This window comes from Bubalus kerabau, chromosome 2 (assembly GCF_029407905.1).
Source record: "Bubalus kerabau isolate K-KA32 ecotype Philippines breed swamp buffalo chromosome 2, PCC_UOA_SB_1v2, whole genome shotgun sequence".
NCBI lineage: Eukaryota > Metazoa > Chordata > Mammalia > Artiodactyla > Bovidae > Bubalus > Bubalus kerabau.
Window position 1 is genome coordinate 115,884,272 of NC_073625.1, and position 16,908 is coordinate 115,901,179.

The window sequence follows — 16,908 nt, forward strand, 5'->3', positions numbered from 1 at the left end:
TATGTGACCTGACGTACACTTTCATGTTCTAAACAATTATTTCAAAACTATTCAGTGTCAATAAGAGAGCAATACCAAAACTGATGAAAAGCGTAGCTTTTAAACAGTATGTGCAAAGTCTCAGAGTAACTTACAGGCCTGAGTGTTTTATTCTTTCCCCTAAAACATGGGGTAGTATGAGCCAGTGAGTATGCTGCTACGTCCATCAAATACAATGTGCCCAAATATTATGCTTAGTCAGTATTTTCCTAAGGCAGTTCTATTATTAATAAAGGTTATTCTAATTCTGAAATACAGCAGCAAAAAAAAAAAAAAAAAAATCAACTATGGGGGCTCACTAAAACCATGAACTTGAGGAGTATATTTACATACTCTGCACATTTATTTGTGAAGATGATCTGTACATAAGATAACTGAAGCTGGCTTTAAAGAGCGGCCAGCTCTCAGTCTGAAGTTGAAGCTGCAGAGCCACAAGATGCATCAGCACCGGGAGCTCGGAGGTGGGAGTCTCAGCTCTGCGGTGAGTGAGATAAAGATCACGCACTCACTACTTAAACCAGCTGAGCCTCAGTTTCCTCACCTACAAGAAAGCAGGAGGAATGATGCCTGTTTGACTAATTTCACAACATTGTCATGAGGCTGAAAATCAAAATGTGATAATGTGGTCTACCAGATAAAGGAGATAGTGTTATCCAAGAACACAGCTGTTTTCTTTTCTTTTTTTTTTTTAAAGATTACAAATGGTCTTGAAGTGACCCCTTGAGAAAATTCAACAATTTTTAAATGTCCATAATAGATCAAATAGAGATTGAAGACTTACTTGGAGAATCATTTTGCCAAAATTCCCTTGAGACGTTGGAAGATGTAGGACCAAATGCAATTTCTGTGGACAGCTCTGTGAATGCCCCATCCCCTGGGCTCCCGAATACTCCATTGCTTCTTCTCAACTCTGCTTCCGAGGGGGAAGAATGGACTGATGATGAAGTTATGGCAATTTCAGAGTCCTCGGGGAAATGTTCTGTCTCATTCAGAGGTCGCAGACTGGTGGCTGAAGACTGGGGCGTCCTTTGGACACTGTTGGGGAACGTGGTGGCAACATGGACACTTTTTGTCCCACTCACCGAGGAGCTGTGGACAGCAGTAGAGTTGTTTAAATCCTCTGTACTTCCAGAAGCTAGAACGGAAGAAAATATGCTTTAAGACTAGCCGGATACAAATGATGGTAATTACATTTTGGTAGGTGAATATATGTAATGTGGATCTAATAGATAAACACACCTAACTCATTCTCCCTCTTTTCACAGAGCTAAGTGGAGAAGCATGAGATCCTTCACTGAGCACAGAGAAAGCTTCAGATCAAGCTAAGAAGAAGACAGCAGAAAGCCTCTAGACCCGATTTGGTCAGTCTATATAGAAGAAGCTAAAAACTTCTGTTCTTGAGTCCACCTTATAACCTATATAGGACAGACCACTGTCACACAGTCTGTGTTTTGTTTTGTTTTAGCCACGTAAGCCTTTTGTTCAAATGCTATTATAGATTAAAGCCTATACCTAAAAATGCATAAAAGTGGGTGCATTACAGGGGACCCTGTCCCCAGCAAGGAGGCCTTGGGCTTTGCATCCACAGTCGGGACAATGGTGGCCTAGAACAGTCATTCCCAGCCTTGCCGCCAGCGACAGTTCTTTATTACTTGCCAGCTCAGGGCCATTGTAAAACTGACATTTCAAAAGACTATTAACCAAGCTGCATTTATTAAGTAGCAGAGCTTCCAATCAGCAGGAGATACTCATCATTACCCCACTGATTTGATTTAATTCCACCCAAAAGCAACAGGCTCCATCCCTGGAGTTAGCCTCATGAAGCTCTGGAGACTGGCTCACACAGGACTCCAGCGGGTCCCAAGGACTCCAGGTTGGGAACAGTGTTTCTGATGAAATGGATGGCAGACACTGGATCCGTTGTCAAGAGCCTCAAGAGCTGAATAACACACCATTGGTCAAAGTGGACAGTCTGCTCTACAGAAGTACAGTGGCTTGCTGGTGGTTCCCTTCCACAAAGAACTTTCCAAAGGACACCCTGAGAAATGACCTCCAGAAGGGTGCACTGAAAGCCTCATGCCAAACAGGAATAAACTGCAGGGAAGCTTGGTGAGTGGGCAAGAAGACCCAGAGGCAAGAAGGAAGAGCATGTTTTTTCTCTTTTTAAGCCAAATTTTTTAAAAAGTACTCTCTATACCTATAAAATGAAAGGCTTCAAATTGTTAATTATGACCCAGGAAAGGAAAAAATAAAGTCCTCATTATAAACGTTTCTTTGAAGACCAGTCCAATATGCAGTCCTAACAAAAGCCCAGATAAAAGTTAAACATACACATAGAGAGCGAGCACAGGAAACAAAAAGGCTCCTTCTACTTGCGTACCAAAACACAGAACCAGGTATACCTAGAACACAGGCTGTGGCTCTGGCCGCTGGACCTTCAGGGAGACAAGGAAGACGCAGGCAATCCATAAAACCAGTAGCTAAATCAAAGCAATAGAGAGACCTGGAAACAAAACCGTTGCAGCCTATAGCCATCCCTACTTAAGACCAAAAACAAATGGACCTGGGGTTTTTGAGCACAAGCCATCCAGTCTCCTTGCTTAACCCTAAAATAAGCCCTTCTCTGCTACAAACTAACAAAAAAGCTTCAGTATTTAAAAAAAAAGGCACAACACAGACATGTCCCAAATCCTCACTCACGGACTTCGCTTCTTGGGCCTAACTTCATTAGAGTCACCATCCATATCCACCAATTACAGCCCCATCGGACTGTTGAGTGCTCTTTCAAAACACTTTTACTCCCAGTAAATTGCATTATTTCATCGACTCAGTGCACAGTGATGGTTTTATTGGACTCAGCCTGAATACCTGTCCAGCAAGGCAAATGGCCTCAGAAATACAACCATAAACATCACAACCACAGAAAGTCACAAAAGGAAAATGGCTAGGTTTTCCCTGACCCTGAGGCTCCATGGAACGCTGTTCCACCATTTCATTATCATCAGTATTACAAGCTGCCTTTTCAACCAATAACAATGTGCCACTACTTTACGTAGACCTCCACAGATTGTGCTACCTAAGACTTTATTTGTATAATCCCATTCAGTCCTCACAGTAAAGCTACTAAGCAGTGTGAATACTTCTGCAGAGTTGGTGCTTCTTAATAAAAGGAGAAAAGGCTTGGTCAAACTAACCTACGATCACCACTTATGTTACCGATGAGCACCTGCTGAATACATCTAGGGGGAAATGTACCACGTTTCTAATCAGCAGACCAGCACTGCTGATTATTTAATAATTGCCCTTCCTTGCTCATTTTCTACCCTTGAAGCAGCCATTCAAAAATGAGAAGACCATCCATTTGGGAGCAGAAACAAGCTAAATTCCCTAATATTTATGATAAGGGGTGAAAAGAACGCCTGCTCTTCTGGGGAAAGAACACGGGTCCCTCTCCCATTACAACACAGCATGCTGGAGCCTCGGGCACATGTTACGATGCTTGCCCTCGACTTGGCTGTGACCCAGAACTTGCCAAAAATCTTACTGAAGCAGCTGATATTTGGGAAAGGTATTGCTAAATCTACAACCTTCTGAGTTATTTATATTCTCTTCCTCTACAAAGTGAAATCACCACAGAGCAATTTACCTGGACCATATCAGCTCAGCTGCCCACAGAAACCTTTCATGAGTTGAGATCCATTACTACACCCTCCGCTCCTATTGAGTATATATAGAAAACATCACCTTTTAAAGAACATTAGCACAATTTCCACAAAACAGCAATTGAAGGCATTTTCTACTATGATCCTCAATATTCGTTACATAAAATTCCTCTTAGAAGGTACTGCCCCCAAAACACTGAAGCCTATGGATGAAATTGTATTACTCACTTTATCTGACAATATATCATACCCAACCCAGTTTCCCTCTGTGCCCTGGTTTCCAGGAAGCTCAGTACTAAATTTAGTGCTCAACTGTAGCCACTCTCACATAGTTCAACATACACATATCTCTTTTCACCTTTAAAAGAGAACTTTTTTCCCTATTAGTTGCTTTGCTTACTCTTCCCCCTAATTATCAAATAGCACATGGTCATTCGAGAAAATATAAAAAGTAGAGAAGGAAAAAAAAAGCAGGAAGCAAAAAATTTCAAATGGCTTCCGATCTCTTTTTTTAAAATCTGAGTTAGCTGTCTAGGCCTATACTTGATTTAATGCATATATTTATTACATGTAATTTATTTTTGGAAGCAGGCAGCTCCTGGCTACCCAAGACTCAGAAAGGCTATGTTGTGTGTACATCTGTGTGCAGCAGAATGAGAAGTGAAGGAGTCACAGAATACAAAGGCTGATGTGTCTGGAATAACAGATGCTGGAACTAGAAGGATCTTCAGGATCAGCTGGTCTAATCCCTTCATGTTTCGAATAAGGACCCCATCCTCCCCAAGCCCTGTTACTGGCTGGCCATCCTAGCGCTCACCTAGTGAGCAGCATCAGTCCTCTGACTGATCCAAGTGCCAGGACTTTCACAGGGTCACATTCACTAGTGACAAAGCAGCCAAGTGTCACAAAGTACACGCCCCCGCCACACTCCCTCTTGGCTTCGATTCCCCTCGGAGAGGCCAGCTGGGTTGGGTGACTCCCAGTCTGTGTCTGCCAAGTCCTGCTGGCTTTCTCAGCACTCTTGCCTGCATGCCTAGAACTCCTGGATCCCACAGTCAGGAAATCTACATCTCAAAATTCAGGTTTCAGGGGAGGCAGAAGATACACTAGAGCTCTGGTTAGCAGGTTAGCAGGGACCAGCCCAGCACTCAGAATAAAGCAGAGCTTTGAGACTTCCCTGGTAGTCCAGTGGTTAGGAGTCTGCCTTGCAACGCAGGGGACGCAGGTTCAGTCCCTGGTCAGGGCACAGAGATCCCACATGCCGAGGGGCAACTAAGCCCATGTGCCACAACTAGAGAAGCCCACACACTACAATGCAGACCCAGCACAGCCAAAACACAAAATAAACAAAAATAATACAGCAGAGTTTCATCTCCACATGGCTTCAGGCCCTTGTTCATGTCCCCTGTACATCCCTGCAGCAGGATGGGGCTAGCAGGCTAGATCCAGATGGCTGGCAGTCACATCCTGAACGCCTGGGTCTCCCTGCATTGAACAGCACCCCAAGTTCCCTCCAGTATCTAAGAGCGAGGTGGGATTCTACCTGGCACAGAACAACTGGTTCACTAAGAAGGAAGAGCAATGCTCAGCAAAGGATTTAAGGAAAAGGAACGATATGGTAGACCACTTCAAAAATCAAAAGTATAAGGTTCTAAAAGGATGAAGGAATTGGAGGGCTAAATATTTTTCTGAAAGTATAGATGATTACAGTCAAAGCCAGTTGTTGGAAACATAGACTGACTTTCAAATATACCACAATAAATATACCACAGCAGTGGGTTGGATTTAAAGTATAAATATTAAATGACCCTGACCAGAGTCAAGTTTAGCCTCCTAGAAAATGCTTCCTTTCCATCATTTCGTAAAGTGGTTCTTAAACCACCGAACCACAGGACTTTGAAGCTGGAAAGGATCGTAGCTTTTATCCAATCTAACCAACGTTTAAGAATAATTTTAAAAGCAATCCCCTAAAAATATGAATCATAAATTATACACATACCCAGTTGGCAGGAAACTATATAGAGTATATGAAATGGGAATGGGCTGCTTTCAATAGGTATTCCAGAGAGGATCTCTGTTTTCACTTTGATCACATAAACCGGAATCCCTAGTCCTGTAAAGTATTTCTAATATCCTCTGAAATGGCAACTTCTGAAGCTCCCAAGGATACTTCCCGCCCTCTCGGCCCTGCTCCCCACAGCACACAGATGGAAACACACGTAGTGCACACAGGCTCCGAATGAAACCTCGCAGAAGAGAAACGCTGGGCAAAGTTTCCAGCACTGGCCTGTGGCCGGATGAACCCTGTAACATTTGGCACATGCTCATCCCCTTCCTCGTCAACTGCGCCTCGCTGTGGGGCAGAGGAACCTAAGAGAAGTAACAGACACAATCTGTGTCCTCAGGGGATTACAATGCAGCTAGGTAGAAGGTGAAGATGGATAAGGATAAGCTAGTGTGACCTGGTGCATGGCTCAGAGGGTTCATGAAAGGCTCAGTGGAGGTGGGACACCTACATGGAGACTTAACTGATGGCCAGGGGTTGGAACACAAAGGGCCCAGGGATCCACCACTGCAACCTTGCAAACACCTGCCTGTATGGGTTTTCTTGAAATGATGCCCAGAGAAAACTGTCTGTTATCTTTGCCATTGAAAGAAACATTTTTGCAATAATGAGGAAATACAAATATAACTCTCTATCGAATGGCACAATGTGCACCATTTTATTCACCCTGGAACTGGTCTCTTAGGCAAGAACACACACCGCCACACTCAGTCTTGGTTGTGTGTGTATGTGTGTATGTGGGGGAAAGGGGAAAAAGCAGGGCCTGGTGGAAAGAAAGGTCTAGAGCAGCTACCGGACCAACTATTATTTTCTTCCTTATACAAGTAAAGAAAACACATTTTAAATATGAACTTCAGCACTGAGATAAATTGTGCAGGTTGTACTTTTAACCCCCAATACTTTGCCCTGGTGCTTAAAGTCTTTTTCCTTAGCCCCTGTGATGAGTATGTAACTGGCTGGACATTCAGGGCCATTTATTTCTATTCTGCATTACTTCAGAGGGTGAAGCTGGGACAGAAGCACTCACATGAGGGGTGGTCAGAAGGAGGGGAGTAAGCCGATGTCCTGGAGAGAGGCAGCCAGGAGGGCTCTGGTCCCGAGGAATTTCTCTGCCCGGGGAGTGCGGTCTCTTCTCCCCGCTCCACAGCAGGGAGAGAGGACTGGCTCAAAACCGAAGTGGCAGCCATTTGGGTGTGCACAGTCACTTCTTCGGGGAGCCCCTGTGCCCCTGCCGGGGAACCCCAGGATGTTCCACTCTCCAGGTAAAGAGGGGCAGTTCTTGCTTCTGACCCTGAACTGCTGGATGGCGGGTGACGCTTTCCCAAGGCTGAAAGTAGACAGAGACAATTAACATTCCACCAGCAGACTTCCAAATGTCTGAACCATCTTTGAATGAGCTCACCTCTGACCTCTATAAAACAGACATGAGAAGAAATTAGGAGCAACTGTTCATTCTTTGAAAAATTTCCTCCTGAAGCAGAGACCACAGACTCACACAAAGGCTGTTTTCAGATCTCGCAAACAAAGACTCTGCATTTTATGGTAAAATTATCAACAAAGGAGCACAAAGAAGCTAAATATCAGACGACGTGGAACCAGGGTCGGTTTTGGATCATGACACATCACTCACATTCCACAAAGCTGGTCCCAGAATTTACTTAAATTTAACATAAAATTTCCACGATCTGAATGACCAACAAACCCAGGCAGCATCACATACAGTTTCTAAGCTCTATATCCACCATTCACAAATGGAATGTAGAATTCTGCCCTACATACCCTTTACAGAATTGAGTCCCCCAACCAGACCTCCCATCACTGGGGTGGAATGGGGTCACCTTTGATGGTTTCAGCCTCTTCCTTTAGGTCATCACCAAAGTGTATCAGTTTTCCTTTGTGAAGAGTCTTTACTGATTCTTTCCTCTCCATCCCCAAAGCCACCAGACCATACGTTAACACCAGGCTATACGTTAGCACCTGGTATCTGGCTTTCTGTGTCTGCTTGGGTGCTCTCCGGGACTCCAGGTTACTTCTGCTCCATCTCCCACCCCAGACATCGTCTACCCATCTGCCAGATGCACCTGCCCAAATTCACTTTAATCATGTGACTGCCTTGTTCAAAAATCTTCAGTGACATTCCCCATCACGCCAAATCAAAACTGCTTGGTTTTCAAAGTGTTGGCTAATTGTGCCTAACCCCACCCACATGACTGTCCTACCCGCTGCTCCTCTCCTGTGTGTGTGACTTACATCCTCCCCATCCACAAAGAGGCCACATTCTCTTCCTTCCTCTGTATCTTCGCTCACATGATCCGGGCATTGCACTCCTCAGCCACCCCTCCCACCTTGCTCAGATACACAGGCTTAGGCTCAAATCTCAGCTCTGAAACCCGTTAACTGTCTGACCTGCACACATTGGACTGATGGATTTCTCTAGCTTCAGTTTCCAAATTCCTAAAATGAGAGCAATGTGACCTTATCACTTGCTGTGAGAATAGAGAGATGAGATATGTTGGTGCTGAGTGGGTATCTACTCGGTGCTAGCTTTCTTTGTCTTCGCTTCTTCAAACAAATCTTGCTCATCCAGCCTGAGCCCCTTATTGAAATCCTTTGCTAAAAATGGCAAAACAGTTTGTGCTGTGCAGACTGGCACAAGAACAACCATCTGAGCTACGTCAACACAAACAACACAGCCCAGCAGTCTACCAGACCTGGTACCTAGGAGACGGCTGAGCGTGACAGGACCGCCAACGTGGTGTGGATTTGGTATGGCCGTGGAATGTAGATTCCACAGGATTGGTCAGGCCACTCAGCAAATCTGCACCCTCCCCTGGTCTATACTTACAACTCAATTAACCACAGTGAGCCACAGGTGGAGCCTAAGGAACAGTGTGGTCCTCTCTGTCCCAGGACCCTTGGCTGAGCATCATGACTCAGGATGGGGGAAGGCAGAGACCATCAGAGATTTGGTTTCCCAGGACTGGATATTCATGCACGAAATAGTGTCATTAGCATAAACTCACCTAAGGTGCTGCTCTGAGAAGTCAGAGTCGTTGTTCTTTCAGGCCCATAGTGGGGAATGGTGAAATCTGTTCTCCCTGAAGAGTCATTTATTCCTCTAGCAGCTGCTGTTTCAGTTTGTAAGGTGATGTTTTCTGGAGCATCCAAAGAAGGATGGCTCTTCCTGGGGGTCTGCACCATGACGCCCTCTTTGGAGACCACTGTTGAAAAGTCCACTTGATTCTGATCAAAGGTGATGTTTTCTATTTGGGGTTCAGTGCTGCTTTCTAGCCAGTGGTTTTTTACAACAGCTGAAACAAGAGGAAAACAAATCAGTGAGAGCTTATTGCCTTCTAAAAAGAGCACTAAACCTTCAGAAAACATACGTAAGCACATACATCAATGGAGAAGTGGGTTCAAGGAGAATAACTTCACCTTTCTTTTTCTCCAACAGTAATTATTCTTGCAATCCAGGGGAAGAAATTAGAAAGCAACAATATTATACAGGATTAAATTTTACAATAAGCAGAATAAGTGATGAAAATCGATAGAAAGAGACCAATTTGAAGTTATTGCTGACCACATGGCTCCTTGAAAAACCCATTTTTATGTTCCCATTTGGGAATGATATTTTTCTTTCTGCTTAGGATTGAGGTTGGTGTTGAGAAAGCTTTGCAGGGATGAATGAAGTCACTTCTATCCATATGAGTCAGACAAAAAGGGCCAACCACTGGACCAGCAAATGTTGCAGGCAGAACCGCAGAACCTACAGTTCAACTCAAAATATCACACACACACACACCCCCAAAGGAGCAAGTCATCTTCTAGATCAGCCCTGTCCAAGAGGTATATAAAGTAAGCCACAAATGCAAGCCACATAAATAACTTTAAAACTTATAGTAGCCACATTTTTAAAAGAAATGGGTGAAAATAATTTTAACAAATATTTTATTTACTCCAACATATTCAAAATAATACTTCAATACGTAACTGATATAAAACTATTGAGATATTTTGCATTCTTTTTTTGGAATTAAATCTTTAAAGTCCAGAGAGTAATTTGCCAGACACACTTCTAGGGCACAATAGCCACATGAGGCCATATAGACAGTGCAATTCTAGAGCAGAGGTTTTCGGCATTGTCCCCACTCTGATCCACTCCCACCTGAAGCAATGATGCACAGACTGGAGCTGGAGGGTGCTGACTATAAATCCTTCCATAAAGAGATTCTGATGACCTTTCCCAAGGGAATCATTTCCTCCCCAACCCCCTTGAGAATTACTTTTTCCATGCTTCCTATTCTGTTTCCTGTAAGTGATAATTAACAGAAGCTTCCTAAGGACGAGGGCGTTTCCTAGGCATCTGAGCTCCCCTGGGGCCCAGCCCCAGACAGTCAAGGTCCACACTCAGCTAGAAATGGGATGTGGAGTGGTGTTTCCAGGGCAGCCGCCAAGTACATAAGTTCAACATGGGACCCTTGGGTTATGGACAGCAGTGAGCAACCCACACAGCATGTAACCTTTGTTCTTCCTCTCTGAGCTGCAAAGGCCAGCTGACCTCCCAAGAGGACGGAAAGGATCTGAAGATGCCTTCCCTACCCTCTTGGTCAACTTGGCACAATGAGATAAGTTATTCTCAAAAGAAGCCAGAAAAAAGTGATTGTCAGGACAGAAGGGACTTTAAAACCCCTGCTCCAAAACTGGTAAGCCATGAGCAAAGAGAAGGAAATGAAGTTAGTTCTATTTACAGCCTGAAGATGAATGTGAGGCTTGGCCAATGGTCAGAATGGCTGAGCCTCTGGAAGCAGCAACGTCTCCTTTAGGGAGCAAGAGATGGGTGCCCTAAGATCCAATCAGCTCAAGGAATTCCAGTCTTCAAATGGAAAAGAATGGCCATATGAAGACAGGACATGGCTATCACTGAACCATGCTGTCTCCCTGGAGGGTTGACTAAAAACAGAAGGCAGGAAAAATGCACACTATAAACAAAACTAAAAGGTAGACTGTTGTCCTGCAGTATCCTGAATAACCCTGCCACTAACAACAACTAAAAACGCTGAATAAAATGTTTTTTAAAGAATACTTATAAATGCATTGCTGAGTTAGCAAGCAAATCTAGTGCGGTCAAAAATGAACCGAGAGCTGAAATTCAGAGAGGTGAGCTAAACTCCAAAGCTGGCAGCTGCTCTGGGGCACCTGCTCATCATTTGTGACCTTGATCTTCTGTCCTGGCGGCCACAGGGATGCAGGAGATCGGAGGGAGCCTGAGAGAAAACTCCTATATGAAGTCGGGACCAGGGCTATACCTTGGGTGTAAGGCAAGTAGAAACAAACCTGCCCTGCCGAAGAGGACAGCACTAAATCTGGCCCCTCAATCTTGGTTTCAGGTGAAAGAAAAACAACAACTCACCCAAGAATTGATAACCATAAAGCTAGCCCTTATGTGGGTGTGCAGCACATACAACACCTGTGTGCTCTAAACCTCAAGCCACGGGTATACTTAAAAGTGATCCTACAGAGATTATGATGCTAAGTGAAGTAAGTCAGGCAGAGAAAGACAAATATCATATGATATCACTCATAGCCTGAGTTTTCTCTCAGGCTCCCTCCTATCTCCTGCATCCCTGTGGCCATCAGGACAGAAGTTCAAGGTCACAAATGATGAGCAGGTGCCCCAGAGCAGCTGCCAGCTTTGGAGTTAGCTCACCTCTCTGAATTCCAATTTTTAAAAATGATACAAATGAACTTATTCACAAAACAGCCTTACAGATATCAGAAGCAAACTTACAGTTACCAAAGGGGAAATATAGTGGGAAGGGATAAATTACACTACTACAAATAAGACAGGCAACTGACAAGAACACATTGTATAGTACAGGGAACTCAATATTCTGTGATAACCTATAGGAGAAAATAATCCAATAAAGAATGAATATTTGCGTAACTGAATCACTTTGCTCTATACCTGAAACTAACAACATTGTAAATCAACTATACACCAAAGAAAATTATTACAAATATGTTTTTAAAAGTGGTCCTGAACCTTATGAATATACTAGAAACCACTGAATTATATATAGGCATACCTCATTTTATTGTAACTCACAGATACTGCATTTTTTTACAAATTCAAAGTCTGTGGTAATCCTGTGTCAATCAAGTCTATTGGTACCAAAAGCATTATTTTTAACTAAAATATGTACATTGTGCTTTTTAGACATAATGCTAATGTACACTTAACAGACTACAGTATATTTTAAACACAACTTTTAAATTCACTGGGAAACCAAAAATTCCATGTGACTTGCTTTATTGTGATATTCACTTTATTGCAGTGGTCTGGAATTAAACCCACAATATCTCGGAGGTATGCCTGTACTTTAAAATGCTGAATTCTATGGTATGTAAATTATATCACAAACCACACACACACACACACACTGTTAATGGGGAGAAAAAAGTGGTGCTGATACACAGTGTCTCTGAGTACCTGGGAGGAACAAATGTGAATGATCTTTAGGTGAACATACCTTCCCCTTATTTTTATTATTTAAAATTGGATAAAATCCTATTATATAAAATTGGATAAAATCCTATTATATAAAATTGGATAAAATCCTAAGGAATAAGAAATCACAGTAAAAAAAAAAATCACAAAATAAACAAGAAAAAGGCATTTGTGGGCAAAAGTCAGCAAACTAGACAAGAAAGACTTCAACTACTGGAATTATCAGACAAAGAATGTAAGTATATAAAACTCCATGAAGATAAATAAGAAAAAATTGAAAATGAGAGAAAAAGACTATAAATAATGGCTTAAAATTGAAAGACATCTGCATGGAAACTCTAGAAATGAAAAAATAATAATTAAAATTAGGAAACTCAACAGCAGATTAGATACAGCTGAAAAGAGAATTAAGAATTACAAGACAGATGACAAGAGAATGCTGAGATGACATGAAGAGACAGAAAATATGAAAAAGAGATGAAGAAACAAGAAGATACAGTGAGAAAGTACAACATATATCTAACTGGAGTTCTAGGAGGGGAAATGAGAAAAAAGAAAAATAGTAATATTCAAAAAGGTAATGGCCAAGAATTTTCCAGAACTGATAAAAAGTATATGTCTTCAGACTAAGGAAGTCAAACGAATCCTTAGGAAGCTAAATAAAAAGAAATATAAGCCCATATCACAGAGAAAGGGCAGAAAAATCACAAACACTAGGTCTTAAAAACAACCAGGAGGAAAAAATGACAAAGCAGCTACAGAAGATGATAATTCAAATAATAGTTGATTTCTCAGTAGCAACAATGGAAGCCATTGTGGATAAATATTTTTAACGTGCTGAGAGAGAAAAAACTAGAATTGTATACTCGACAGCATTATATTTGAAAACTGTCTTGAAACTATCTTTCAAAACAGAAACATTTTCAGTCAGATTTGGGTTAATCAACTACGTCCACTAAACGAAATGATGGAGAATTTATTTCAAGTAGCAAAAAAAGCAATTTTAGGTGAAAGCTATAAGATGCAAGAAGAAATAATGAGCAAAGCAAATGGTAAATATGTGCGTAAAACCTATGAAGCACTGAATTTATAAAACAGCAATTTCTCATTTGTCGGATTAAGAAGACAAGACAGAGTAAACATAACGTAAGTCAGGGGGGACGATCAGAATCATGTTGTGCAGGAGAAAGGTAACTAAGTTGTGTCAAAATGCATTTTAAAGCTGACCCTAAAGAGTAAAACTGGTAGAGCTTGGAATGATATAAAATTTCCACCAAGAGAAATCAATGATTGTAGCCTAAAACCAAAACCAAAAAAAAAAAAAAAAAATCAATAAACAGGGACATAAGCATGCTACTTAGAGATATGGACATCATTCCTTAAAAAATCAGTTAAAAGGGCTGAAAGTGGGAAGCAGAAAATGATAATGGTAGGAGTGGTCAGTGTTTTTTATAATAGCCATATAAAACATACTCAATCTTTAAACCACGCAGAAGTTTGATAAAAATAAAAATAAAATTTTATAAAACAAGCCCCTGATGTCCCTGGCCTGGGATTCCCAAAGAACAGTATCCCACTGCCCCCCGCTTAACTCTGGAGGTATCTCTACTCCTGTTATTGCAGATGAACTATTTCTCAGAAAAGGGATTCACTAACCACGTGGTGGGGGCAGGCAGAGCCCAGCCTGCCCTCTCTGCTATTCAAGGTCTTGATTGTGATCGTTAAGTGCTTTGCACCATTCCAGGCTCTATCTCAGGAAAAGTAATGAGTCAAGTGCTAAAATATTTACTGAAGTCCAAGGACAACTCCTTACAGAAGCCCTGGGTTGTTCAGGGTTCCTGTGGCTAAATTTTGCCTGAGGTGTGCTCCTTATTTAGCGCAGGTGTAAAAACCTCAGTGGGAGAGCGATTCAGAGTAAAGTGAACAGGACTCTACAGGAACCCACCACAGGCAGGGGCAGGTATCCGGAAAGCTGCTCTTCTTGGTGGAGAAGAGGAATCCGAGAAAGAAAGAAGGTATGCCTCAGGCCACGGAGCCTGGGCCAGCCAGACAGTGAGCAGAAGAGGCTTGCCCCACCAGATGCACGGGCGCAGCCTCCGGGTGGGAAGGGGTGTCCCGAGGCGCAGGAGGCTGGCACTCCTCACCTTACCCATCCCTCTCCATGGCGGGGTCAGAGGTGATTACTCAAACCCCACTCACATCCTGTGGCAACTGAGCCACATGACCAGCCTCATAGAAGAGTTTAGATGGCCATTTCCCAGCTGTCTCTGGAACTGGAAATTAGCATCCTTCCCTCTGTGCTCAGCTCCTGGTGTCGGGCCATCACTTTCCCTTGTACCATGAATGGAGATTACATTAACAAGAGAGCTTTACTGCTTTGCCTGTTTTATTTTTTTCCAAGTTGACAACTTCCACTTCTGTAATGTCTTAATGTTCCAAAACATCTGTTTGTGAACCAGGATCATCAGGGGTGCTAGCACTGCCTGGGAGTAGCATTTCCTAATTAGCAGCTGCTACAGAGTCAACTCCTCGCCCCCCAGCCCCCTGATTTGAGGGTTTTTGGCTCGCACTGTTCCTGAGCAGTAGAGTGGGTGTGTGTGGAGAGCCTGCCGTGTCATCCACAGAGGCAATTTCCTCCAGGCAGCCCGGCCACCCCCGCCCCCGAGGCACCACCTACCGCTGCGGCTGCCCCAAGTCAAGTGTTGCCAGCTACACCCTCTGCTTCTGGGGCACAGAGTTGAAGCACAAGTGCTTTATGTTCGTTTCCCACCATTTAGATTCAGATCTCATGCCACGGTGCTAAGTGTTTTCACCTGTGTTATCTCACTCAACACACATGACAGCTGGTCAAGCGGGTGTCATGGCACATGGGGAGACTAAGGGGTAAAGATTGACTGTCCACGGTCACAGCTCAACAGCAGAGAGAAAACAGTCAACGCAGGTCTCCTTCCATCACACCTCAGCCTATTTGGTGACACTGGGCCTTCGAGGCACTAACCAACGAGCAGGGCCAGAGGAAGTCTCACCGGCCTCCAACCTGTAGCCTTAAGCCCAGCTGCACTCCCTGCTTCTAAGAGCAGCAAGACAGTGCCTATCACGTGGGCTCTGGCATCCGACAGACTTGGCCTGGCAGCAGCTGCGTGTTATTAGCTGGAAGACTGAACAAGAGGACATCTAAATTAGCTTCTAACTCAGAGATGAACTTCATGGGTAATGAAAAGGATGGTAACACAGAAGGAGTAGTGGTGAGATGGAGGATGAATTTATGGGAGAAGAAAAGCCCTTTTTCAAAATATGAAGTCTGGGATGATGTTATGACTTCCAGGTGGAAAAGTATGACAGGCAGTTAAGATGTGGGATGGGCGATCAGGAGGAAGGGCAGAGGGGCGGCAGGTGAAGGGGAAGGCAGGGCAAGGACTGAACTGAGGGGAGAACTAGAACTGGGTGGGAGGAGAAGAGCCAGTGAAAGAGACACAGATGACAAGGGAAGGACAGGATGACATTGAAAGCAGGAGTCAGGAAGGCAGTGTGTGCAGAGATACAGCAGACAGAGGCCACAGTCAGCAGGGCTGCACAAAGCCCAGCGAGAGTAAACCGAAGTTCCCAGGACTTTGCTGAGTGATGCTTGGAAGATGGAAGGTGAAGGTCAGATGGCTAGGGGTTAAAGCTCCCCAGGGAGAGGCTCTGGGAGGTCAATAAGACACTGAGCCCTGACCACAGTCAGCTGTGGGATTCCCCGTTCCTGCCCCTTTTCTGGGATCCTCAACCTGGGGAACGCTCTTCAGAGCGCTGCGGAGCTGGGTGCCTGGATCTGCACGGTCGTATGTGCCGACGTGGCTTCTTAAAACTCTGACAGCAGTTTCTTTGTAATTTTCAAAGACTTTCCTAAAACTCAATTGCTCACACAGGGAGGGAAGAAATGAGACTTTAAAAGAGAGAGACTGTGAGCCCCTTCTCTTTTTAATTCCTTGGGCTGGAAACCACAAGAGGAGGAGGACATTGTTCACAAGAACTTTAAGGGGGAAGGAAACTAGGCTCCTATTCTCAGAGATGTTATCAAGAAATCTCACACATTCACAATCTGCAAAGTACTTTTTATGGGATAACTTTGCGGGAGGGGGCTAAATTATCCTATTAGATCCCGACACTCAGAGTGCAGTAGCATAGGAATTCTTACCCCATTTTACAGAAGAAAAGACTGAGGCTCAGTATTGGGGTCACTTGCCCAGAATAACCCAGACAATAAGTGGCAGAGTGGAGACTAGAGGCCAGCTCTTTCATTCCAGCGTCTTTCCTAATGAACGCACCTACATGAACACCAGTCAGGACTGAGAGAAGCTCAGCCAGCTCTTCCCAGATTATGTAATGTATGGTGCGTGACCTGTTTCCCTAGCTAGCACCCAAGGGCTGTTAGTTGTTCTGGGAAGTTGGAAATTTGGCTGTGTGGTCTTTGGTGCCCTCATCCCTCTTCAGAGGTGATCTCTGTCCTCAGGGACCCCAGCAACCAACTACTCTGGCCCTCACATGACGGGATTTGACAGTTCCAAATCCACAATTCACTCAGTGGCATTTATGAGTTTTAAAAATATGTTTACTTTCACACTCAATAGGATAGAGATTATCCAAACAAAATG

General features: G+C 43.6%; 1 protein-coding gene across 7 annotated transcripts in view; it reads right to left on the reverse strand.

Moving 5' to 3' along the window:
- HEG1 (heart development protein with EGF like domains 1) overlaps positions 1-16,908 on the reverse strand; it is an 83,749-nt gene that overhangs the window by 52,926 nt on the left and 13,915 nt on the right. For 4 of the 7 annotated variants that reach the window (XM_055568451.1, XM_055568449.1, XM_055568455.1 and 1 more), the window contains exons 2-4: positions 8,790-9,077; positions 6,794-7,093; positions 821-1,174 (exon numbers count right to left, since the gene is read on the reverse strand). In XM_055568451.1, coding sequence (XP_055424426.1) covers positions 821-1,174; positions 6,794-7,093; positions 8,790-9,077 — 942 coding nt within the window. The other 3 variants (XM_055568453.1, XM_055568450.1, XM_055568454.1) reach the window with 3 other exon arrangements.